This window comes from Polyodon spathula, chromosome 58 (assembly GCF_017654505.1).
Source record: "Polyodon spathula isolate WHYD16114869_AA chromosome 58, ASM1765450v1, whole genome shotgun sequence".
Taxonomy (NCBI): domain Eukaryota; kingdom Metazoa; phylum Chordata; class Actinopteri; order Acipenseriformes; family Polyodontidae; genus Polyodon; species Polyodon spathula.
Genome location: NC_054591.1, coordinates 557,254 through 582,253, shown reverse-complemented (window position 1 = coordinate 582,253; position 25,000 = coordinate 557,254). Strand labels below are relative to the sequence as shown.

At 42.0% G+C, this 25,000-nt stretch overlaps 2 protein-coding genes across 2 annotated transcripts in view; one reads left to right on the top strand and one right to left on the bottom strand.

Moving 5' to 3' along the window:
- Nucleotides 1-3: 3 nt before the first annotated feature.
- Nucleotides 4-19,613, bottom strand: LOC121307719 (protein phosphatase Slingshot homolog 1-like). Its single transcript, XM_041239970.1, has 10 exons — nt 19,532-19,613; nt 12,712-12,749; nt 5,562-5,662; nt 2,311-2,375; nt 1,886-2,007; nt 1,621-1,689; nt 1,387-1,452; nt 711-905; nt 479-572; nt 4-159 (listed from the first exon to the last, which is right to left on the bottom strand). The coding sequence occupies exons 1-10, from the start codon at nt 19,610-19,612 to the stop codon at nt 4-6; spliced, it is 987 nt and encodes a 328-aa protein (XP_041095904.1). The 5' UTR covers nt 19,613.
- Nucleotides 19,614-19,915: 302 nt separating this feature from the next.
- Nucleotides 19,916-25,000, top strand: part of LOC121307717 (D-amino-acid oxidase-like) — a 7,045-nt gene continuing 1,960 nt past the window's right edge. The window contains exons 1-4 of the mRNA XM_041239969.1: nt 19,916-20,001; nt 24,122-24,317; nt 24,641-24,755; nt 24,841-24,981. Coding sequence (XP_041095903.1) covers nt 19,995-20,001; nt 24,122-24,317; nt 24,641-24,755; nt 24,841-24,981 — 459 coding nt within the window. The 5' untranslated portion in view covers nt 19,916-19,994. The remainder of the gene's footprint in view (nt 20,002-24,121; nt 24,318-24,640; nt 24,756-24,840; nt 24,982-25,000) is intronic.

Here is a 25,000-nt window from a genome sequence, read left to right as displayed (position 1 = left end):
TGTTCAGTATATTCCTGGGGTAGAACGTACCAGATAGAGGTGGTCAAAGATCAGAGAAGCCTTGTCCATCTGACCCAGGATCAGCAGCATCTCGTTGTCGATAAACTCTTTATACTCCTTCAGGTTGCAGTTCATGTGCTGCTCCAGCTCGGTCCGGATCTGGGAGGGACACAGAGGAACACTGAGAAGACAAGCGATCTCTATATACAGTGGATATAGCAAGCACAGGACCACAGAAGGAAATGCTCTACGATAACGCATTTTAGAGAGAGGTATTTGCAATCCTTTAAATAAAGTGATACTGTAATAAAAATCGTACTCTAGGTGTAAAATGCTGTTGACAGCCCCGACAACCTGCAGTTATTCTCGTCCCCCTTCCTACTGCAGTTGTTGCTTTTAGAGTAAAAGGCTTTGCAGAGCCCAAGGGCAGGTGAAAGGGGACACAACAGGATCCGCTGTCTCCACTCTCACCGCTTACCTCTTTGGAGGTTATATTCTCCAGATCTTTGTACATCATTATGCTCCTGAGTTTGGTTTTGACAAGACGCTCCGTTCGCTCTCTCTCTGTAGGTCTGATAAGAGAAAACAACGATTGGTGCAAGCTAGCCGGTGCCCAGATTCTTCAGCAGACAAACATTAAATGTGCAAAGCAACAGGAGAGAGAGAGTCTCTGTGGTAAGCGTTAAAGGCAGCAGCACTGCAGCACTTACTTATCCACAAACAAGGCTGGGGAGTCTGGCCGCGTGGTCTCCAGGTCCCGCATGGTGTTCCACTCGTTGATGCAGCTCTGATCGGAAGAGATGCAGCTCTCATAGAACCCGGTCCAGGTCAGGGACATCCCGCCTGGGAAGTAGTTGTACCGGCGGGACACCTCGCTGACTTTGTGCAGGATCTGCAGGGCTGACCTGCCGCGATGGAATTAGAGACATAGGTTAGTTAGTTAGTTAGTTAGATAGGATTTTAAAGCTTTCATAGACAACCTTAATATGCTTGACCTGACCTGGCCCAACTCTTCATAGCTTCAAGATCACGATCCAAGCAAATCACAATGTGGAAAGTGAGTTTACATAAAGAAATTCCCATGGATAAACTGGCTTGACACAGACAGGGTGACTTATGTATGACATTTGGTTAAACTATGTCCTGGTTTTTATATCGCAAGTAAACAATTTGCTATTGATCTGCATACTGCACCTACAGTATCGGCACATACCACTGCAGACCTCTAGATGGCGCAGGAGCTCAGCAGCAATTCCGATCTTCCTGAGTCAATGCAGGCTGCCAGAGCAAACATGCTCCTCTGTGCTCAGAACTCAGTAAGGGAAAGACTGGGCAATTTCTATGTTTGGTAAATGTTTAAAGCAATTGAAACAAAGTGCTACCTACCACATGGCTTGAACCGACACTGGTTTAAAGATGCGTGTCTTTCCCGCTGTTGTCACACTGAAACCTCTGTCAAAGAAAGCACAGGACAGTCGTTTGATGTCTCATTGTGCTCTGGTGTGGAGAAAATCAGCTAGACCTTAAAAAGTAGCCTACCAACGTTACAGGCAGCGACAGTGCAACTCAACTTCCCAATTCCCCCTGCGTCCCCCCCCCCAAACAGAAGACACTTCTTACCCGTCACCATCCAGGTGAATCTTGGTGTCACTCCACAGCGGCAGCACCATTCCGATTGAGCAGTTTTTACTGCAAAAAAACCAGCAACAAAACAAAATGTATGATTAAAACAGGAAAACATATCAGCAAGTGTAACATTTTTTTTACGCATTTTGCAAAAAAAAAAAAAAAAAAAAAACCTGACTTAATTGGATATAAGAAACTTGAGCGTGTGTGTGTGCGTGTGTGCGTGTCAGTCTATCCGAGAGACTGCATTCATGGGTACCTCTCCTTGTTGGTGAAGTCCATGCCCAGCAGGATGTTCTCCTCGGTGTCCTGGCGACCGTTGCTGTAAACAACCACCATGTACCTGACCCGGTCTGACCACGCACTCTCCAAGCGCACAGCCTGACAGAGGGAAGGACATGAATATCTTCACTCAAACAAACAAGCAGTAGCTCTTCATTTAGTGCAGGTCTGACCCGTTTCTTCCCCGACACCACATTGGCTTTCCCTGGCATATCCCTGGCATGGAACACAGTGGGAGCGCTCCTACTACATATACTGCGTCCTATAATTAAATACACGCAGCTAGAGAAGGGTTTATCCAGTTGGGATGGTAAGCCCTACTGTTTGTCAAGGTGCAGTTTAGATAATGATCCCCCCCAATGATGTGCCCTTGGTCTGTGGAATAAAACATTTTTTTCTTACCAGTTTAATTCTGTCTTCTGATCGGAGAAGGTTGATCATCACCTGAAGGTGCCGAGGTAAATCACCTTGAAGAAAAGAAATAAAAAAATCTGCATTACTACGAATGGAAAAATCGGGACCATGAAAGCCGTATGTTGTTGATGCTCAAAACCACTTAATTGTCAAGCAAAGAATATGTCCTTCCCTTTCATTCCGGGTCATAGTAAACACTGATGTGAGATAGCAACACTGTGGTCACAAAAGGCTGTGTCCTTTGGTCTCTATTTCCGGGACCAAACATAAATATGCACTAGCAAGGGTGTCCTGATACTTGCCTGAGGGGAGTGCATTTAATAAGGAAAACGCTGGTGTTCAAATACTGTCCCAACAGGATTGGGAGAGTGTGTGTAAAGTTAAAAATGTAAGAGAAAAAACTAAACTGAAAAAAAAACACTTCACCCAAGGCCAAATAAGCCTGTAGAATTCAGCTGACACAAACTCAATGACACTCGAGTAGAGAGAGAAACCCGCTCTGGTGCGCCACAAGTCTGTCCTCTTCAGGGGTTAAAGAGAGCCTGTTAACCCACAAGAAGCAAAGTGCTGGCAGACGAAGGTGGAGGGGACGGTCTGGGCAGGCCAACAGAAAGCCTTTGTGCTGCAATGTTTTTACCAAGCAGCAGCCGGGCAGTGCCACAGTGTGCCTCTCCTACTGAACAACTGCTGTGCCCTCCCATTCAACCAGCCTGCTTTCTCTCGCGGACAAAAGCCTTCCAACAGCTTTTCACTGCCCAGCAGGGAACTACGGCCAGAATCCTGCCTTGCTGCCATCCACAAGTTCACAGGGTCAAGTGTTAATGCAGGACTGTGTTCTGTCCCAAGAGCATTTCAACACTTTCTTCCCCTAAATGTTTAATCAGTCTGTCTGCATCAAGCAAGCCGTCATGAAACCAGCCATCTTCCAGTAATGGTCACATCTATTAAAACTATGAATTGTATTTAAAAAGCAACAGCACACCACCTAATGTAACCTTTTTCTCTCTGGGAATATTAGTCCTTCCAAGACTTTTCTGGTTTATTTATATAAATCTGTATCTATATAGTTTACTATTTAGATACGCAGCTGCAATGCAGCTTGATCAGTGGCCTATGCATGTACCTACAGTACATCTACACTACCAACAGAGCAACATTAAAGGAATTATGTATCACTCACTCACAAGGTTGCTAGGGTTTATGTTCATGCAGGTTAGATTAGAACTGGTGCGCTAGCTCTTCAGTTCTGAGTTCAGGTTGCAAAGCTCCCTCAGGGTTCACACACCCTGCGGCAGTCTTTAAATATGCATTTAAATGAGACCAGGTCATTAAAGGCCTGTGCTAATTTATTAAACACGTGCCATGATGACAATTCATAAATCAGAAAAACTAATTTTCTTAAAAATGAGTCAATAAAACATTGCACAACCGCTGTACGATTTTGCACTACTTCAACTTTGTGACTGATTTCTAACTTGTCTTGACAGATCCATTTGCTATCCTTATTTATCTCTGATTTTCCACAAACGACTCAGAATTGAGGCCAGCCGGAGCAGACATGACAAACATTCCAGCAGATTTTTCCACTCTGCTCTTCAATACAAGCTTACCTAGGGGCTTTGCTAGGGTTAGATTGGCTGGATTAGCCTTTAAACTGGAAGAGAACACCACAGATAGTCTTTCCAGCAAACTCAAAAGGGTTTGGGACATGGTTATATAACCCAAAAAGTAACTCCTTTTTTGAGTATACATGAGAACAGGGCAGAAACATACATTTTGCTAAAGTCTCGTCAGTACTTTAAAAACTCTAAACCCACATATTGAAACATGCCTTGTGTAGATAAAGTTCAGGAATCTTTGGCCTCAAACATCAAAACCTACTTGTATGACAATACAGCTGACAGAACATCACTACAATACAGAAATCTCAGTCTATGGTCAACGTTTCTTTTTCGGCACATGTTAACATACAGAGCTAAGAAAGGGTTACTAATCTCGGAAAAGTAAAGTAGCTGAGAAGCCTTCTCCTACCAGACCCTGCTTTGCATTGTGGCTCGCAGTCAGTCTCTGTCCGGAGAAGTGCGAGTCAGCTTATCTCTCGTGGGCTGTCAATTTAACAAACTGCCTCAACACATTAGGACAGCATTATTGTGGAGGGCAGTGTAAGGGAGGGGAGCAGTGTGCTGCTGGCCCTGTTCTGCATGCTCCAGCATTCGCTGCTAATAAATATCTCATCCGTCTATATCAACAGACACAGAATCAGTTCATATCCACACATTGATCTTTCTATCCTGATGTCTTCATCACTAATTGAACAGCAGGTAGGTTGCCACACATTGCTTTTCAAATCATTTTTTTTACTTTTTTTAAATTACAACTCCCCCCCAGAAACAAAAATAAAATAAAATGTTATAATTATGATTATCTTTAGGCCTCAGTTACGAGGACACTGCCTTTAAAAGGTTTCATTCATTATATCCTGTGCACCTGTGTCTGTTGAAGAGATTATATCGTTATTGCATGTACGCTGCTGCTGGGGAATACTTTCCAGGATATTGCACATTTTTTCTTGACCATTCATCCGTCCCCTCTTCCTGACATGGCAGAACTCTCTTAAAGAAACAGTAACAAATTAAATGACTTGTTACATTTAACATTACAGATGTTGATTCCTTTGATCCTAATGAATGCAGATTCTTCGATTATCAAGCACCCATTACGTATCACTGCTTCTGTGCTTAGATTCTGCACTGTGTGTGTGTCTGCAAGCGTTTGCAACAGTGAAAGGCCAGTAGGGTGGGCTCCTTACTTGCTACTTTGTAGATTAGTTCTTTTGTTAAAATCAACCCCTATGTCGTGCCATGCTAGAGCATGGAACAGATTCCAAGATAATCCATGATAAAAAAAATTAAAAGCAGTGCTTTACAATCAGTTTTAATTTTACAGATCTGCCTCGGTATCTTCCTATCTGCTTGCATGAACTCCAGCACCATTGCATCGGATACTGAAGATTTTAAGGTTGAAGTACAGAGTGCATATATTCCAATACGTCTTTGAGATCAAAAACATTGAACAAAAATATATTGCTGTAACCTCCTTTGAGAACCATTCTGTACATCTGGCACTCATAAACTTAAGTGGGCAAAAAAATAAGCTTTCAAACAGGTTCCCTTTTGGGTGTGCGGGTTTACCAAGCTGCTGTGTGTTTGGGGTCCCTCTGCCCCTCTCTTGTCCCTTACCTGCATGTTTGTGATGGGGGTGCACCTTCTGGCTCAGTGGACTGCTCCCCTGCTGAAGAAAGAGGGCTGCTCCCTTCACCATGAAAAAGCTCTCGCTGAGGCTGCAAAACAACAGCGACAAAAACAAACAACGCTTTAAAAACACTCTCATTAAGAGGTACTGTACTCTGGCAATACAGCCGAGACGACGCAGTGCTGAGATTTACACTGGCCCTCTGCTGTCGTGAATGAGGACAATGACTGTGACAAAGAAATCATGGCAATCTTCACTGAAAGGCACATGAAGAGAAGTCTTGCAGTCTTCCCAAGTCAGCCTTCCACATCTCTACAGTGGAGAAGTATAGAGGTTTATTAAATAGAGTCACCTGGGACGCCACTGACAGAATACTTCAAACAGAGACTTAGGATCCTAAAGTCAATAGAGTTGTAAGCAGAGCTGGGGATCTCCAGCAAAGTATTTACAGATGACAGCAAATTAAATACTCAGCGGTAATCTTCAGTAGTCTGCCAGTAAATCAAGGTGCTGCAAGCTTCCACGTGGTATGAATTAATTAAACACAGCACTGTGAACTTGACACAGCTTGTCAGCTGTTTGTAGCTTTTGTTACATGTCAAGTGTATAGGCGTACCTGTAATCCATGTGCTTGTCTCTCCTAGGGCTTTCCCAGTTACGAAATACATTTTATGCCTTTTTGATGGGAAAACGACTGGGGGGGGGGAATACAAAAATTTTAACCTTATGCAATCAGGGAATACACCTGGTAAAGCGATCTAGGCAGGCTTGGTGATCACATCGTGGCAAAGAACATTTTGTAAGACAGCCTATTATTAGCAGCGCTGCTCAATGTGCAGAACATCCTTCACTCAGTTTTAATGGATCTCCAAATGCAGGAAGAAAAACTCACCCCTGCCCACACAAGCTGTGTCTTGTTTAAGAGCTGGCTGTCGTGAACGCCACAGTGTGGAGATGCTGGGAGAGGAGGGCGGCTGCTTGCAAAGTGTCTTTCTTTGGTCTGTGATTGATCTGCTTTGTAACCGTTTGTCCAGTTTGAAAGTTGCATTGAAGGAACCATGTTTATCATTGGCTTGTTTAAAAGGAATTGGCAGAATTGCTGTTCAATCAGAAACGCACAAACAAAACAGAATGTCATGATATTTACAAAGTCTACCAGAAGCCAGAATAGTAGTCCAGTATTTCATGTTAGGTTTCGAAATGTCACATTTTTCAATTGTCAGGTTTTCTTTAAGTATATGGAAAACTACAAAGTATGTAATTCAATATGTTAACGTAACATTATTCAGCAGGTTTCATTTGACTGCAGGGGGATGCAGAGCTTTTGGCCATAGCTGTACATACATATTAATGCAAGCTCTGTGTCCTCTGTATTGGTTTGAAACAAGAACTGAAGACAGGCAACTCCACAGGCAGCAGCACTTAACAAGAACAAGACCACTCTGGAGAGTCTTAACAGCCAGCCAGCATTTCCCACAGACTCTAAATCAGCAGTGTCTATTTATATCTGTACCGAGCTGCAGCATCAAGAACAACACTGAATTAGTTTCAAAGAAGCATTTTATATAACCTAATTACTTATCCTCAAACATACGTTCCAGCCTTATAAGGTTCACAGGGGGAGAAATGTTTCAATTAAAAATATCTGGAATAATTCCTTCCAGCTTCAAAGGAAGTTAAACGGTCAAACATTTTAAACGCATAAAACGTGAGTGAGGTAAGTACCACTATTCTCTGGAAATCAGAGACGCAGTTAGTTTTGCATCGCTTGGCTATGCTCTGTGCTGGTTCGGTCGGAGCTACCCCAGCAGGGACTTACATTCGGCAGATCTCATTCTGGGTCAAGACAGCATTCTCCATGAAACAGGGCAGCATCTTCAGCACGGCGTCTTGCGAGGTCCCCACCACCAGATGCATCCTGCTGGCTCACTCACGCTCTCCCATCCCAGTTTAATCAGGGCAGCCGGACCCCAAGGCTGAGGTTTGAAAAGTGATCCTAAACAAGTCAGCCGTAGCTAGTGTCGCCTCATCCTGCCCTCTAGAGCGTCTGCAGTGTGAATCCTCTCTTTCAGAGACAGTGTGTGTGAGTGAGAGAGAGAGGGATCCAGCCTATAGTGGTACAGCAGATATTAGTGGCTGCAGTTTATCCCAGCAGGGTGACTGAAATTTAACAGCTTGCTGTGTCTCCTTTAAAAGATCCCCTGAAACAGGTGATTGGGCTTTTCAGCTGTAAAGTTGAAACACAGCTTTCTATCGAGACTTGATCCGGAAAGAGTAGCAATTGTGCAGTATCAAAGTATTTATCCACGGTACGTTTTAAAAATCAGCTTCATCAGCCTTTCAACAGAAGCACTGCCACATTGCCCAGGAGTTTTACTAGCGTCTCCAGAGGATATTCTCAACAGTCAATGTGGCGGCTTGATCTAGCTCTCCTGGTATGTCTTTAATCGTACTGCCCTCTCAATGGCTCTGACTGCAGCTCAGTAAAGGATATCACCTTATCTTTCCTCTTAAGACCAGATAACGCTGTCCTCGAATATCATCAGGGCTTACAATACCTCTCCATCTTGAGGAGGGGGTGGGATAAAAATTTTTTTTTAAAAACCAACCAAAAAAACTCTCTAAAATACAAATGAAGAGGAGCAGAGCTGAGACGGTTTGTTTCTGTGTAACTGACGGTACTCCGTAGTATACTCTCTCCCTTTCCCTCTCCCTCTCCCCTTGTTGAAGGCTGAGCAAGGACTAGACAGCCCCAAGGACTCTAAGGAAATGCGGAGACAAGGAAGTGAGAGGACACAGCACGCTGTATCCAATGGGGCAAGGGCTGAAGGCACACGTAGACACGCACCCCACATTAGTAGGAATGATCTAGGGGGTCTTCTCTACTACCATATCCCAACAAGCAGGGCCGATCAAAGGAGCTGCATTCCAAACCAGTAGCGGGGTCACTCCAAGAGCGTCTTAGTATTACTGCTTTCTAGGCTCAGCTTAAGACACACCAGCTAGTTCACAAGACCTAATGGTTAAGTGAAAAGGCATTGCTAAATGATAGATACATGATTAGGGTCCATCTTGGGGAAACTGGAATTGTGCAAACTGTGCACCAGACCAACTGCTTGATAAATCAGACCCCAGGACAGCTTCTGGCCAGCACTTTAATTTCAATAAATAGCCCTTAATATTTACTGGCATAAAACAAAACAACTAGTTGTGCAATTGAGACCGTTGTTAAAACTCCAAATTGTCCTCCTGAATATGGAATTGAATAAAAATCGGCAGGCTTGCTGTAGCAGACCTTCAGACAAGTAATTAAAAAAACCTCTCACCCAGTCTAGTCCAGTAAGGATTGGCCCGCTGTCTCAAGGAGGCAGGCAGGCAGGGAGGTTTCATGAGAACGAAGTATTGAAACAGCTGGCACAGAAATAGGGAAGACTGTTCAAAAAAAGAGACTGAATCACACACATACAGGGCAGTCATTTTCTCAGCTTTTACGTTAGCAATGATATTTCAAATTATTAGGGAGACAAACAGGTTCGTCCAAGCTGACACCCAACACACTGACATGCAAAACTGTTTTAACTTTTCTACCACGTCTCACTCAAGCTGTTACTGAAGTCTGACAGCCACTAACATTATGACAATTATTGTGTGTGACCACTTACAGCTCAGACAATATCACCAGAATTGAATTAACTTTGTCTCTTAGCTGAAATAGGACCAGGCCGTCAAAGGCGAAGACCAGCATCCTGAGTAGTTTTGCAGTTTCCCCAACACTTAAGTCCATCCTTCCCCAGATCGGTGTCAGGTTCAAGTTACACTGTTCCAGAACTGCCAACAAGGGATGACAGATCTAAGGGCTGGCGTCGACCGACATTAAAAATAACAACATCATGTTCACCCCAGGGCACTTCAGAGCAGACACCGTACAGGACCTTGTTGCACAGCTCTGTTCTACTTCAATGATGGGTCTGCCTTAGACTTATAGGGTGTTTAGGACGGCTGTGTCAAGATTCACAACTGTTTAGATCATTCAACCCTGTGCCTGCAACGGGCCGAGGAAGGATGTCCAGCTATGTCAACTCCCTCGATGGATGAGCTGGGATTCTATCAGAGGATTTCCTGTCTCCCAGTCCTAAACGCCAGTCACAAGGTTAGTACATACCCTCACTGCCATACAGCTCTATTGCATGCCAGGAAAGCCATCTAAATCTTTTGAAGATATATATTTTTGTTATTTATCCAGCTGATGACAAAAGCACACATTCACCATGCAATGAAAGAGAAATTCTTAATAGAAAGATGAAAATGAAAACAAGCAAGTCACTATACTTGATCCAATGATAGAAACATGTATAAAATGACTACACCCTAATCTCTTTGTCCATCCGCAGCACTGGCTAAGCATCTGTAACCAGTCTGACAGCACTGCACACTGAAACCAGCCATGTGAGTCAATATGAAGCTCTGGGACTAACACAAACCGCACGTATTCCTATCAATCTGCCTGGTGCCTTGTGCATGCTTGTGACGTGACAGCATGATCAGCCATGTACTGTAGCAGGCATGCCAGAACAAACACGCTGAGCTTTCCCAGGGCATTTCCTTCCTTTTCGCCTGCACTGCCACTGAGGGTATTTGAGGGTCACTGATGGATAGTGCAGCTTTCTAAGACCAGTGAGCAGAACTTGCTATATGGATCACAGTACACTGTTGGGATAGAACAGTCGGCGATCACCACTCCTCAGTCCATTTAGGCACGTCAGTACTGGAGAAACAAACCACACTCTTTATATGTGGAAATCCTTTCTAAAAAGCGACTTCTAAATTCTATGTGCCTTTAAGAGAAAGAGATGGCAAGGCTGTTTGTTCCTGTTGTATTTGGTTCATTTCATCAGATTATTAATTGCAGCGTTGACGTTGCGTCAACTATAAATCAGAGACAAAAAAAAATACCCACCAGAGCACACTGACAATCCGGGCTTCTGATTTTAGGGTTTATCTGATAAAGTCTGATTTGTAAACATGATTACAGTGAAAAACGACATTGAAATGTATTCTGACAGATCCTTTTATTAGACATCATAAATCAGGTATATTTTCTCAATCAACGATCAGGCATAGTTTCATTGATGTTTTATTTGTTAGGATTTTCTCCATGTGTATGTGCTGAAATAAAGCTAGATTAAATTGAAAGCAATCAGAGCCCCTCTTTAAAATACAAACCTCTGCAGCAGCACTGAACTGAATCTGTCCATAAGGCTGTGGATCTGCTAGAGATCTGGGTCAAAGTTTAAACATTTCGAAAATGGAGCATGCGAGTTGATGACAGCGGCTCTGTGGCTCAGCCTGTTTAAAGGTTCAAATGGAAAACATCCTGCACAGTGCTCTGCTGCGGGGCGCGCGCACAGCCGCTACTATTTATATGTGCTTCCCAGCCAGGCTCGCCCCCCTACTCTGGTGGGTCGAGAGGCTGCGGGCTCCCTGTCTCTTCCCTATTGTGCTCAGCACGCTAAGGCAGGAAGCAGCTCTGCTTGCCAGGGTGTGATTCAGCATCCTGTTTTCAGCAAGAACAAAAGTCAGGGACTTCTACAAGAAAATAAAAGACACAGACAAAAACCTCAAATCGTGACCTCAATCCAGAGACAATAAACAGTGGAGGCGGCTTCAATGACTATTTCTGCCCGACCGTTTACTTCAAACAGTCTTCCTAAATCATTAAAAAAAATCAAGAAAAAAAGTCAAACAAAAGTGAACACTGTGGCTGGAAACCCCTTCAAATAGAGCACTAATGCTCCCTACTGACCCCGGCGAGCTTCAGAGCTTCAGATCTTCAGATCTTGCCAAGGCAGTATTTAAACAAATAAAAACACGTCTACTTTACTCACGAATGTAGCTTTGTCTACAGAATGTTGTTGTTTAAAGTTAGGAATGATTCTAATACTTCAGGATTACACGGAATATTATATGCAATATTTGGTTGACCGCAGTAATAACAGGTGGCACCAGGTGCTATGCAAAAATGCTTTACACAAGGGGAAAAGAAAACAGCAAAAGATAAATTGGTGTCTCGAGGCAGCTTATTTCAAACAGCTAAACAAACAAAACAAAAAAAACCCCACAAGAACGCAGATCATCTCTTTCACTCAAACTACCAGATAAAAGGTCCTCTGATTAACTTTATCAAAGGAGGAGAAAGATAAGAAGAGAGATAATAAACCTTCAAGACAAAAAATTTGGTTGCCGCCAATTGTCACTTTGAATCAAAACAGGTACATGTGCTTCCTTCCTGTGTGCAGACAGGAGACCTGGAGCACCATCACTCCATCTCTCAGAATCTCAAAGAACAGCCATTGCCTGGGATACCAGCCACAATGACGTGATGTCACAATCACCCATGTACCTTTGTTACAAACCGGTGTTGACATTGGAAACACCAATCTGGAGTTAGTATCATACCAAGAAACTTCTGCAGTTCTATTAAAAAAAAACAAAAAAACAACAAAGTCTGGAGATTTAACCTAGCTTCCACAAGCACTGTGAATCAAGGACACAGAACACATCTCCCAGGACAGGGACTCCAGTTTAAGATTTTTATTTTTATCTCCTAGATCGAGGTTGCACAACTGCTATATAGCTAGCTCCTTTACTTTTTAAACTGCGCAGTCAATCTGGGTTGCTTTTTCTGTACCAGCATTTTCTAATGAGTTTTATTAGAAGCTTTATGCAAAGTGATGCTCTGTACAAGATCAATTTTGACCAACATCCCCACCCCTTCCCCACAGCTCCCACTTACCAAAGAAACAAGTAACCAAGAAAAGAAGGAGAACCATTCAAAACATCACAAAAGGAAGACTCATGCAAACTAGAGTAAATTCCATCAAAACCTAGTTTTGGCACAGATTCTGTTCAGTGTGTAGAGACACAAAGTTTAACAGGTCTGGCACCTGTTAATAGCCTTTCAAATCATGCACAATGTCTGTCTTTATCTTGTAACATGTCATCACTTTGAGGGTGGGTAACCACTGCGGTATTAAATAAATAAACCTCAAAACAGCTACTGCGTTAATTACAGACAGGAAACGACAAAGCCATGTGTTTGAAATTCCTGAGCAGCAGAACAGACACACCAAAACTTACCTCTGGTTTAACCTGCGCTCATCGTCACTCCCAAAATCCTGCAAGAAAAACAAATGCAATCAAGTTATTATTATTTATATTAGAATCACACACACACACACACACGCACGCACGCACGCACGCACGCACACAGTGCCTTGCAAAAGTATTCAGACCCGTGACCAATTCTCTCATATTACTGAATTACAAATGGTACACTGAAATTTCGTTCTGTTCTATTTTTTATTTATTTTTTTTTTTTTTAAACACTTAAACTCAGAATCAATTATTGTAAGGTAACATTGGTTTTATGCTGGGCAATATTTTTAAGAAAAATACAAAACTGAAATATCTTGATTGCATAAGTATTCAACCCCCATACATTAATATTTGGTAGAGCCACCGTTCGCTGCAATAACAGCTTTAAGTCTTTTGGGGTAAGTATGTACAGTTTTGCACACAGTGTCGGAGTGATTCTGGCCCATTCCTCTTGGCAGATTTGCTCCACGTTGTTCAGGTTGGTTGGACGACGCCTGTGGACCACAATTTTCAAATAGTGCCACAGATTCTCCATGGGATTGAGATCAGGACTTTGACTGGGCCACTCCAATGTTGCTTTGGCCTTGTGCTTGGGATCATTGTCCTGCTGAAAGGTGAATTTCCTCCCAAGCTTCAGTTTTTTAGCAGAATGAAGCAGATTCTCTTGCAGTATTCTCTTGCAGTGCAGGTAACTTTGTCATCGTTAGGACAATTTCTTTCACCGGTGCAAACTGGGAGCTTCCACAGCACAGGGGTTGAATACTTATGCAAGCAAGATATTTCAGTTTTTTATTTTTCTTAAAAATATTTCCCAACATAAAACCAATGTCACCTTACAATAATTGATTATAATCATTATAATGATCCTCTGGTATGAGAGAAATCCTACCGGCTCGGCAAGACACTCATTCACCACACAGGTTTGTGTTTCAAGAACACTAAATAAATATGTAACCCCAGTGAAAAAAGGTGGGATGGGAGCACTGTCAGAAGCTGTGAACTTTCAGTAGAGGTTCCTAAGGTCAACTGCATCTGCTTTGCACAATGAAAGCAGAAGATGGTCAAAAAAGACAATTTTGGAGTACCTTTAATGGCACCGGCATTGACCAGGCAGTTTGACAGGACATTCGGTCGGACTGAGATCCTTCCTCCCACTGCAAAACCTTTTACTGTTGCTTTGGAATGATAACATGCACAAAAAGACCAGGCAGTGAACCAGTATCTGAAGGGTGAAGAGCGTGGACAGACCAGCCCAGTATGAATGGACAAACTCCAAGTATATTGGATGGCTCCACTTTTCTTTAGTCATTCTGTGGCGTGTTTAAGTTTGGACTTTCGTCTTTTTAAAGTCCTCGATTTTAATAAATGTAAAAGGTCAATAATGTGCCTCTTCCTTTCTGAGTCTGACTTTAACAGAACCAGTCATTTATAAGCAGGCTGTGTTGTGATGTGCATGGAAGCCTATGTGGCACTTGTTTATTGAAACTCTACCATGCCCTGAACTGGAATCCTAATGACAGCTAATGGCAGACACATTACACATTCCATTTAATACACTGTGTGTGTGTGTGTATATATAAGTGGCTTGAAGGGTGTAACAAAGGAGGAAGCAAGAGGTTTCATTGTTCATATAACCAACAACGGCAAACCTAAAGCTTGAGGTAATAAAGTAATATGAAACCCAGATGTTACAAGCCACGTATTGTGATTTATAACAGAAACTGAAATATGAATGGGACTCCTTTTTATAAAAAAGGTTCAGTGAAACTTGTATGTTCTGTAAGGCAGTACTGTAAATACAGTAGCTTTTGTTGCATGCTGAATAAAAGTGCCAGTAACAGTACAGCACCTGACTGTGAGAGAAGTGAGACGGCAGAGCCAGCTGCTACATGTCAAGAGGACATAATGAAACCTACATGGGCCGAGTGTCACTCGTTTTAATTCAGGGACGTTCATTCCACTTCCCCATTGACAAGGTACAGTGGCAAACCAACCCTTGCATTTCAATGTTAAAACCAGATCTCAAATAAGAACTGTTCACGTGAGCCAATAAAACAATTTAAAAAAGCAGAATGTATTATAATAAAGGTGCAGGCGCGCCTGCCACATCCCCCCCATACGGAAACTTTATTGTACACCCCTATCTTAGAATATTATTTTTGAATCAAAACTTTATTTTTTTTTAAATGCTACACAGCTCCACCTAGAGGAGGCCTCAGGTTACTGCGGTTCTTCTTGCAGACCGTGAAAGTAGCCGAATTAAAAAATCTCCTGCTTGCATACTGTGAGAAGACTGCCTAAAAAAATAAATGAATAAATAATCTCAGCATGTTGAATCGTACACTGAAACATGATTACTGCGTGAACGTGCACAACATGTCCTACAGTTCTTGCTACCGGTCTGTTTACATTACCTAATTATCTGCAGGGTTACATTAGTGCAGCACTGGGGTGCCACACCTCGGCTCTATTTTAGCTCAGGGAAGCAAGAAATAAATAAAGCCTGTTGTTTTGGTATACTAACAGCCTTTGAGAGACTGCTCTTATTTTTCTTTTTCAGGCTCATTTAGAGTCCTCCTGTAGTTAGATTTGAATACCTTGGTAAGCTGTAGAAAACCAATGAATGCAAACTGTCTATTTGAGCAGTATTTCCAACTTTCATGCACAATTGTCAAGTGAAGTGCATGTAGCTGCCTTTTGGCAATAACTAGTTCCGAACACCTATTTTTGCTCTCTGTACACAAGCTTAATATTGACTCATACATGTGGCAAGAGAGACTGGTTAGCAGTTTAAAAACCTGTAGGATAATAAAACTGCTTAACGAACCCGCTGCATCACTTCAAAGGGTCTTTATGAGGTGAATCTTGATTGCCTTTTGCTCCTCCGTGCCCACTTGCATGCAGTGCATCACCCCACCCTCCTGCAGGGTTTCCTGGTGCAGCTCAGACAGGGCTACAAGGCTCAGCAGATTTCAAATTGTGTGTGAAAAACTGTCAATACAAAACAAGCTGATCTTCTCTCAAACCCTTCCCTAAGGCATTCTGTCTGTTTAAATTTAGCAACTGGGACTGTAAAAAAAGTACCAGCGCATCTGCAACAAGCAGATTGAAACCGCTCTGCTTTATCGGAAGGGCAAAGGGTAAAAGCAAAACCCAAAACGCACCCAACAACAACAAAGAGAGCTGTCTGGACATACAGAGATGTGGTTAAGATGAAGTAGCACAGACTATTTGCCCACATTAAAACAACAGTGTTGTCCCTTTATATTCTGAAACCATTTGATTTCATTTCTATTGTTTGCTACATCTGCATTTTGCATTACTTTTCCATCAGCCTATATTTCCTCTTTACAGTTCCATGTTTCTAGAAGAGAAGCAGACACTCACTATAATTTAGACGTGAACAATGAGTGAGGTTGCAAGAAGATTCTAATCTTTTGGAAGTGCAGTTGTCAGATTTGATCGTACAACTTCTAACCCAGTCCTCGTGTTTCTGTATCCCATTGCATTCTGTCACTGGCAAGCAGAGTGAGCCTTGCAAATGCACAGTAGGTGCAAGGGCGCCCCCTGCTGTTCACAACCAAATCATGTTCCTCTGTATCCCACCACCGTATCAAATCAGAATCGATTTTTAAAATTTGTATTTACTCATACACTTAATTTATAACTTGGGAATGCCTATTTAAATATCTACTGTTGATCTTCATACAATTCCTCTCATCATTTTGCATTTAAAATATTTTATATGTCACATAGCCTTATAAGTGTTCCATGCAAGTTGAAGATCGGACTGCAGTTTATTGCCTGGCCTTGAATTCTAGCTCACGTTATACCTAGTGGATACAAACACACCAGATGGCTATCTCCTGGACACAAAGCAGGTTTAAGTTTACGCTACAAGGCAGCTGAACTGATACAGACAAAGCAACACACACACACAGAATATTTACAAATGCACAGACATATCAACAGGGCATTCACAGGACGCTGGGTCTAGCTATGGGCACACATTCAAGAGTGCAAGCAGCAGGTTCAATTCGGATAGCAAGTTGTTTTCTCATCTGTGAATTTACCTCTCCCAACACTAGTTCACATTTAAACTAACCCTAATCCAGTAACACAAGTGTTCTGCTGTCTTTACTAATATATTTGATTTTCATATAAGAACAAGCTTCCTTGAAATGCGCTGTAGCCACTGCTCTCTGCAGTAAGGGCACTTGCACAGATCAATCCAGTTTTAATCACAGGGAGAAACAGGCCCTCAGGCTAGCATTGTTCTGCGTGTTTTCTTAGAAACCAGATCCATTAAACCCCTGAGAATTCTCTGGGAACGAACATCCTGATTTTAGTATACCCAGAGCTGCAGTTATCACTTTAAGAAAAAGCTCCATTACCCACAACAACAATTTTGTTGCATTATCTTTACTGTGATGGACAGTAAAAATCCACAGCCAAATTAGATCAAATGTATCAACACAACATTTCATTTGGGAAGATTTTGTCAGATTTCAACCCTGCAGCTATATAACCATTACAGGCTTGCATGCACACATCTTCAAGTTTAGGCTTCAAGGATTCAAATACATATTTTAAGCCAAAATGTTTTACCTACACCAAAATCAGACACCTAGATATAACTCATCAATTAATATGTAATGTAATTATACCAATTATTTTTGGGGTTTTTTTCCCCCTGTGAATTGGGTTCTAGGAATCACTGCACAGAAGCTTTCTGCTACCCACAGAAAAACAAACAGGAATTTACACAAGTGTCAAAATAATAGAACCCATCGAACCTACAGCAGTGTGCTTGAGCTCAGTGTGGTGTACCGTGTTCATGCAAAATGCACATTGACAGTGGCTGAGGTAATCCTTGCGTGCATTACCTCATATCCTGCAAAGGTCATTAACACATTAACACACACTTCCTGTCCTCTTCAAGGGCAGTCCCATTGGAGGGTGCTTGCATGGCTGACCTTTGCAGAGAACAGCCTTAACAGGTAAAGAAACTGCTTCAGACTTAAAATCGTTGGTCCTTAGAAATTAGAAATGTGAGATTTTGCAGCTGTGCAAGCACAGGGATGGAAATAAGACTCCCACTGCACAGCAGTTTGACCTATTCCTGGTTTAATAAGACACGCCTGCGCGTGTTACCTGTACGCTGAAGCTAATAAAGATCACTGTAAAACCTGGAATGGGTGAAAATGCTCTGCAATCAGAGTCTTACTTCCACCCCTGAAGCAAGAGGAGTGACAAATCTGCTGTAAATCACAAATTTAAACAAGCTTTCATTTTGCAATTACCAGCATCTTAGCAGCCCATGACTCCTCAGTGGTCTGCAGTTTATGTCAGTTTTGGCCGAGTCAGGCGCCTTGGCACACAGAGGAATGTAGTGAGTCTGGAGAGTCCTTTCAGACCAGCTGCAGTATAACTCACTGTCTACATACTGTGCTGGCACGTTACAAAGACAGATTTCAGTTGTGTAACACCACAAGAATACAGCTGTACTAAAACACTGCAGATAGCATTGGCTGGACCGCGGGTCTACATCACTTGCAGTTAGATTAGTACCAGCACACTCAGTACTTCTAGATTTTTCTTTTACACAGCGAGTAGGATTGCTAGGCAACTGATTCTATACTGCACTACCCCAGTATGGTGTTTCAAAGCAAACCATGAAAAACAATAAACAATGATCTGATTCAATATATTGCAAAATGAGATCTTTATTAAAGGCAATTATGCAGAAAGAGGAATCAGTGTGTGTAATAAACTTGCATACTGTGTGTACTGTTAGTTACTTCTGTGTTCTAAACCACTAGAAATATTACCTGCCCTCTGCATTATATTATGGGGAATATGTTAATTGTAACACCTTGGGTTAAGGGTGATGCACTCAGCTGGCCATTATAAAAGAAAGGTTACCTGGCGATAGTATAAACCTGTTGGTAACATAAACAAAGTCAATATTACTGCGAGTAAATATTTAGCCTAGGTGTACAAACATGCACCTGCAGTGACTGTTGAAACAAACGACCTGGTGCTTCTCCTGCGAGTTTCGTTTTGCCTGCTTTCTCTATGTAAATATTTGGCAAGCAAAAGGTTGGAGTGCTCGTTCATCCACAACCAAGGTGGGAAAATGGAAATCTCGTTAAACATGACATGATTAGCATCATAATGTAAAGTTTACTGACATGAACACCACGTAGCAATATACAATTAAAACAAAACGTTAATATGCATATATGTATAAGCTTTTGTTCAAAACATGAAATATGAACCAAAATAGTAAGGAATATAATGGTACAGTTCCCAGCACGGTTTTTAGCATAAATCAGACAGTCAGGCCAGAGTTGAGAATTAATAAACCGACCTTAAGAATCACAACATCTCATTTTTGACGCAATTGACAATAAAGGCACAGTGTAGGATTACATCACAGACTGGCAACCCAACTGATCCAAAACGTCATTTGTAAGGTAACGCTTTCTCTTTTCACCCAACGTTTACCTTATAGATATAGGTTAGCGGTTTTAATTGCGAATATTCGCCTTAGGCATTTTTTCAATTACATACTATATTTCCCTAGCAACTTTAGAAAGTGAATGATTAATAGGACAACATAATCATGTGTGCTTTAATTGCTGTAAAAAAAAAAAAAAAAAAAAAAAAAACATATAATTACAGTACATTCTACTCCCGTGCGTGGGCCTATAATAGTTACTGCTGCAGATCCCCGGTGTCTCCTGCACAGCGCTTCCCACCTAACCCTCCCTCCTCCCCCGGTGATTTGTATACTCACCTCCCCCGCATTGGTGGTAGCGGTGCTAGCTGTTGAAGCAGCGCTAGGGGTGGGTGAGCGCTGCAACGTTACGAGAGCCATGGCTGGGAAGGGCTACTGCCGGGCCGGAGAAAAGCGCTCTGATCCCTGGCAGGAGCCGCCGAGATTGTCCCTTAGTTTTATTTCGCTGGTTGCACAATGCTCGCGTTAATAATGTCACGTTTCTGATTCCGCCGCCCTAATTAATCCATGATCCACTTTTGATAGTCGTCCGCTTCAGAAAATCCTGTGGATTATATAAGGGCTGGTTGTAATTGTAGCAGCAGAGCTCAGCAGCATATGATGCACGTTCTGTCTTCCTGCATGTATCACCTGTCAATTCAGTGAGGCTAAAAACACACACAAAACACAGCCGACAGGAACTAGGAGGGGCGGACGAGGACGCACAGACACCTCTGTTTACCGATGCTGCTGCTGGTTCTATATGCGCTGTATGTATATATGTCCTCTCTCTCAGTGTGTGTGTGTGTAGATTCTGAATACAGGGGGTCACTGGTCCAGGATTAAATTAGCCGATGTGGCGCAGTTTCTTCCTACAGTAAATGTGCCAGCCAGTCTCAGTTCACATCAGGCGCAGGGCTGCACCAGACTTCCAGTAAGACCCTAAAAAAATGTGCATGTGTAGTACACTATCTGGTCTAACATATTTTTATACAAGTGGGCAATGCCACGCATGCATATTGAGCACATACACTTATAATACTGTTATGATGCGTGTATTTACGCTATCATTAAACATTGGATTCTGTAATGCTGCAAACCTATCGTTGATCCTAAAATGATGTATTTATTCTCACTGTCCTCCCTCTATATGCATTTCTATCAAGATGCGTTTGCACGCCATTACTGCTGTACCGTACATTAAAAGATGTAACAGTCTGGCATATCCCTGCGTATTTGTAGAATTTAAGGATCTTCCATCTTCTGTCAAACAGATGCAAGGGTTACGAATATTAATATTTAGTGCCCTTAATAACATATTTTTTCTAATGTTATATGAGCAGATCTAATCATTTTAGGGACATTATGTGTGTCTGTCAACGCTGCTCATTTTTTTTTTCTTAAGGTGTCAGCTAATTCAAATTTTATTAGGCGATTCTAGAAATGACCAGGTTATTTAATAATTTCGTAGGGTATTCTAGAATTTCCAAGTGTCAGTCAGTAAGTACACCTTTATCACATTCACACCCTGGTTCTGTATTACAGATGAACAATATAGTTAGATAGCGTGTTGAGCAGGTGGAACTCGAATCACTGTGAATATATTTCATAATCTCTCATGAAAAAAAATGCAATGAAATGGATTGAATTAGTGAAAAGCATACACCTGTAGTTAGACCTATGTTCAACTGCAGTGTAAATGTATATCATAAACAGTTAATCTTTAACATCATAACTCAAAATTGGAGAGTGGCTTTACATTTTACATTGGCACCTTTGGCCATAGTTCAGTACCATATTTATTCAAGCAACATATAAAACAAGGCATAACCTTCCCTTCCTTTGGTTAGTTTTACTGTCCTTATAACTACTCATCCAACCATTGCGCAGTTCAATTACTTTAATTTCAAATCCTTGTACATACAAAAGATCACACAATGTAACTCCGCGAGGGGGAGGGGGGAGTTCATTGCAAGCTGACTTGAGTTCGGTCCCATCACACCCCGCGCAAACAAAGACGGAAGCTATAGTTTAGTAAATGTTGGCATTCAGAAAGATATGGAGGCGATTCGCAGCTGAGGATTTCTATAATCATTTTAATGTTCAAACTACAAGCAGTACACGAAAGCGATGCTGTAGCGTCAAGGGGACAGTTACACTAAAAGAAGGTAACCCGCAATGTTTTGTTGCACTTCCAGACCTAGCAATAGTCTACTTTCACTTACCTTTTTTTTTTTTTTTTTATTGCACTAATGCATTACGTATTTGCATGTGCATTTTGATTAACTTATAACTTTGGTTAAAGTGTGTCCAGTACAAGGCTGTCGTGTTTTCTGCACGACTTCAAGGTACCCCAGTGAGCTGGGAAAGACAAAACCAGTGACAAATTAAATTAGGAAATACAGTTCTGCATTAATTTACTCCGATAGCCTGTTCCTTTTTGTGCTACAGTATTTCAGCTTCATGCCCCACATGTGAAATAGAAAGTAAAGCGGTAGGGGAACCACTTCGCTACAGAGTGACAGCTAAGAGGAACATGTGAGCAGCCCCGCATCACAGCCTCCTTGCACCCCTTTCCAAAAGTCTGATAGACACGCATGTAAAAACACACGCCTGCGCGCACGATATGTATTCAGAAACATGCATGTGTGCGCATGGAATGTACAAATACCGTCCCACACGCTTACAGACCGATTTTAAATCCCATATATATATATTCTGTATATATTGAAAATCAGCTTTCTTTCCATGTCTGATAACATAGTATACATTTATTAATAACTTTAAAAAATACTTTAGGAAAAATGGATAAGTATACAGTAAAAACATATTTGGTGAAATTGTATTTTCTGTATTGTTGGTTGTATTGTTGTACACTGAGCAGGTTCACATTGTTGAATGGATATTGCACACCACCCTACCTGTTAGCAGTTTGCTCTGCTGTGGGCATGTGACACACATTCACGACTAGATCAAAAACAGTGTTCAACTCAACACATTACACAGATCTTTGTTTTCTCCACAAGGGTTTGCATTTATATTACTATAACCCCTTGTTTATACACTAGTATGGAAGTGTTTCTATGTAATACCTTCTCAAACTGCCGTGTTTGTGCACACACACACACACACACACACACACACACACACACAAAACACGAATAGTCTGCCTGTTCGAATGACTGCCAAAAATAGAATTTATCTCCCGTGGAAACTGTTAACTTTGCCCTTTGGACTGGGCTTGTTCTTCGCTCGCTCGGATTCAGAATTCTTCTTTACTGTGAAAGAATATCTAGTTTGCACGCACTTGCACAGACGAGAAGACTGCTTAGATTCCTAGGCATCGCGCCAGGAAAACAATTTGAAGACAGGTTCGTATTTTAATCTTTTTATTGTTTATTTGAGTAAGTCTACAAGTACGATTTAAGTGTAGATTGTGTGTGTACTTCCATATGTCGAGAATTCATTGGAACTAATGTTTGAGATGCGAAAAAAGGATGCAAGGTTTGTGCTTTTAAACTGGTTTCTGTGAACACTGACGCACATACACGCAGTATGAAAAAACTTAAGCCCTTCTTTCTTTTTCTTTCCTTGATCGATGTTGAAGTATGTATTATTTACACTGCCATTGGGAAATACTGTACTTTAGGGTGAATCACAGAATAAGGTATTTTGTTTCTGTTTGAAAGAAACTGTGTTCATGCGTTACACGGGTCTTAAAGGCACATATTTTTTGGCTGTAAAATATTAAAATCAATCGCCAATTAACTACAGTTCTGTATTCACATTATTCAGCTGCAGAGGAGCATATTCTACAGTGTAAAGTATGCAGATCTATGGAGCTATGCAGCAACCCAGGTAAACCAGCCCTGGGCTGGCAATTGTACAGCATATGAGAAACTGAAGCAGGTGAATCAGCCACCTGTTGGGGCTACAAAGCATGGGAATGCTCCATATTGCTCTGTAGGTAACCAGCGTGTACCCGTATTACAGATAATGCATGTCCTAAAATGGCATTTGATATTTTTCAAACATCTAGCTACATGTAAACAACTTACTCTATATGTCAGGGATAGCAACTTAGGTGAGGTGATATGCAGATAGAGCGTAGGGTCCAGATCAAGGTGATGTGCAGATAAAGCATAGGGTCCAGATTAAGGGGAGATGCAGGTAGAGAATAGGGGCCAGATGAAGGTGATATGCAGATAGAGCATAGGGTCTAGATCAAGGTGATATGCAGATAGAGCACAGGATCCAGATCAAGGTGATATGCAGATAGAGCACATCGTCCAGATCAAGGTGATAAGTAGTGTAATAACTCCACTGGTCTCTAATTCCACTATACTGCTGTTACCAGAGCTTTATCTGGAGTGGCAGCAGGTACATTTGTACCTATTGTTGATCCCAGTGTTATTCTTAGTGAGAGCTGTGCTGCCCTTGAAAAGGAATGGCTGTATTTTATTACATGGCGTTGATAAGTAACTCAAACAATGATACAAAAAAAAAGAATATTGCTGTTAAGTAAGCCAGTTGCAGATCCAGTCATTGAAATAGGTCAGGTAAAGTAATGCGGTATTAAAAGATACCTGGAAATAAAAATGTGCAGCCGTTAGTCTATTTGGTTATGCGGCACAGTCCTCAAACTAGCAGTGGCTGTGCACAAGGATTTTGTATCATAAGAAAGCCCATATGGTCAAACTAGAGCTGCACAAAAACTATTCGTATTGACCTTTGTGCAGAGGAGGGTGAGTGGTGTTGATTGGGGTAATTTGCCATTACAAGTGAACAGTGAAGAAACAGCTCCTTGGATTTGTGTGCATTGCTGTTCTCTGCAGAGGATCTGTTTCTTCCTTTTGAAAGTAATCGTGTGTTTTGTTTTTTATTTGGCAGACATGCGGGTGGCAGTGATTGGAGCCGGGGTCATCGGCCTCTCTAGCGCACTGTGTATCCATGACCGCTACCGATCCAGCGTGACTCCGCTCATTATCGAGGTCTACGCTGACCAGTACACCCCGCTGACCACCAGTGACGGAGCGGCAGGACTGTGGCAGCCCTACCTGTATGACAAGGGCAACGTCCAGGAAACGTACGCTACTCTCTGTGCCTCTCCATGTATATAGTAGGGTGTATAATTTGTTCTTTGTTTCTTGTTATTGTGGTGATAGATATGAAAAGTAGTAGCATTGTAAGGTTCCCTATCAGTCCTGAAGAGGACCTCCTTCGTCGCTGTTAAAGGAGTAGGTCAATCCGTGCTTGCAAGTGTTGTCATTGTCAATTGTTATGCATGCTGCCACTGAACTCAGTGAGACTACCTGCTTGCTAATCTGCTTGAGATTTTTTATGGCTCTATAAAGGCTTGTTTATATCTTCACAACATTCTATCCAGTTCTTTCTTTTTTCTTTCTTTAGTAAATGGAACAAAGAAACGTTTGACTACCTCCTGACCTACATCAACGCCCCCGATTCAATCAAAATGGGAATATTCACCCAGTCCGGCTACAACCTCTTCACTGAACCCACGCCGGTAAGCCTTTACTCCTGCAAAAGCTGCCAGATGCATGGTCAATGAATGGCTGGTTTTGACAGCGTTGCTCATGTTCATTCTCCAGGACCCCTCGTGGAGAGACTCTGTCCTCGGTTTCAGACACCTGACTCCACAGGAGCTGGACATGTTCCCAGGTTACAGGTACTGGAACGGCAGGATAATCCATGGCTTTCACTTCCACAGGCTTGGTTGGAATCAAGTTTTTGTACTAGGAACCTTTTCAG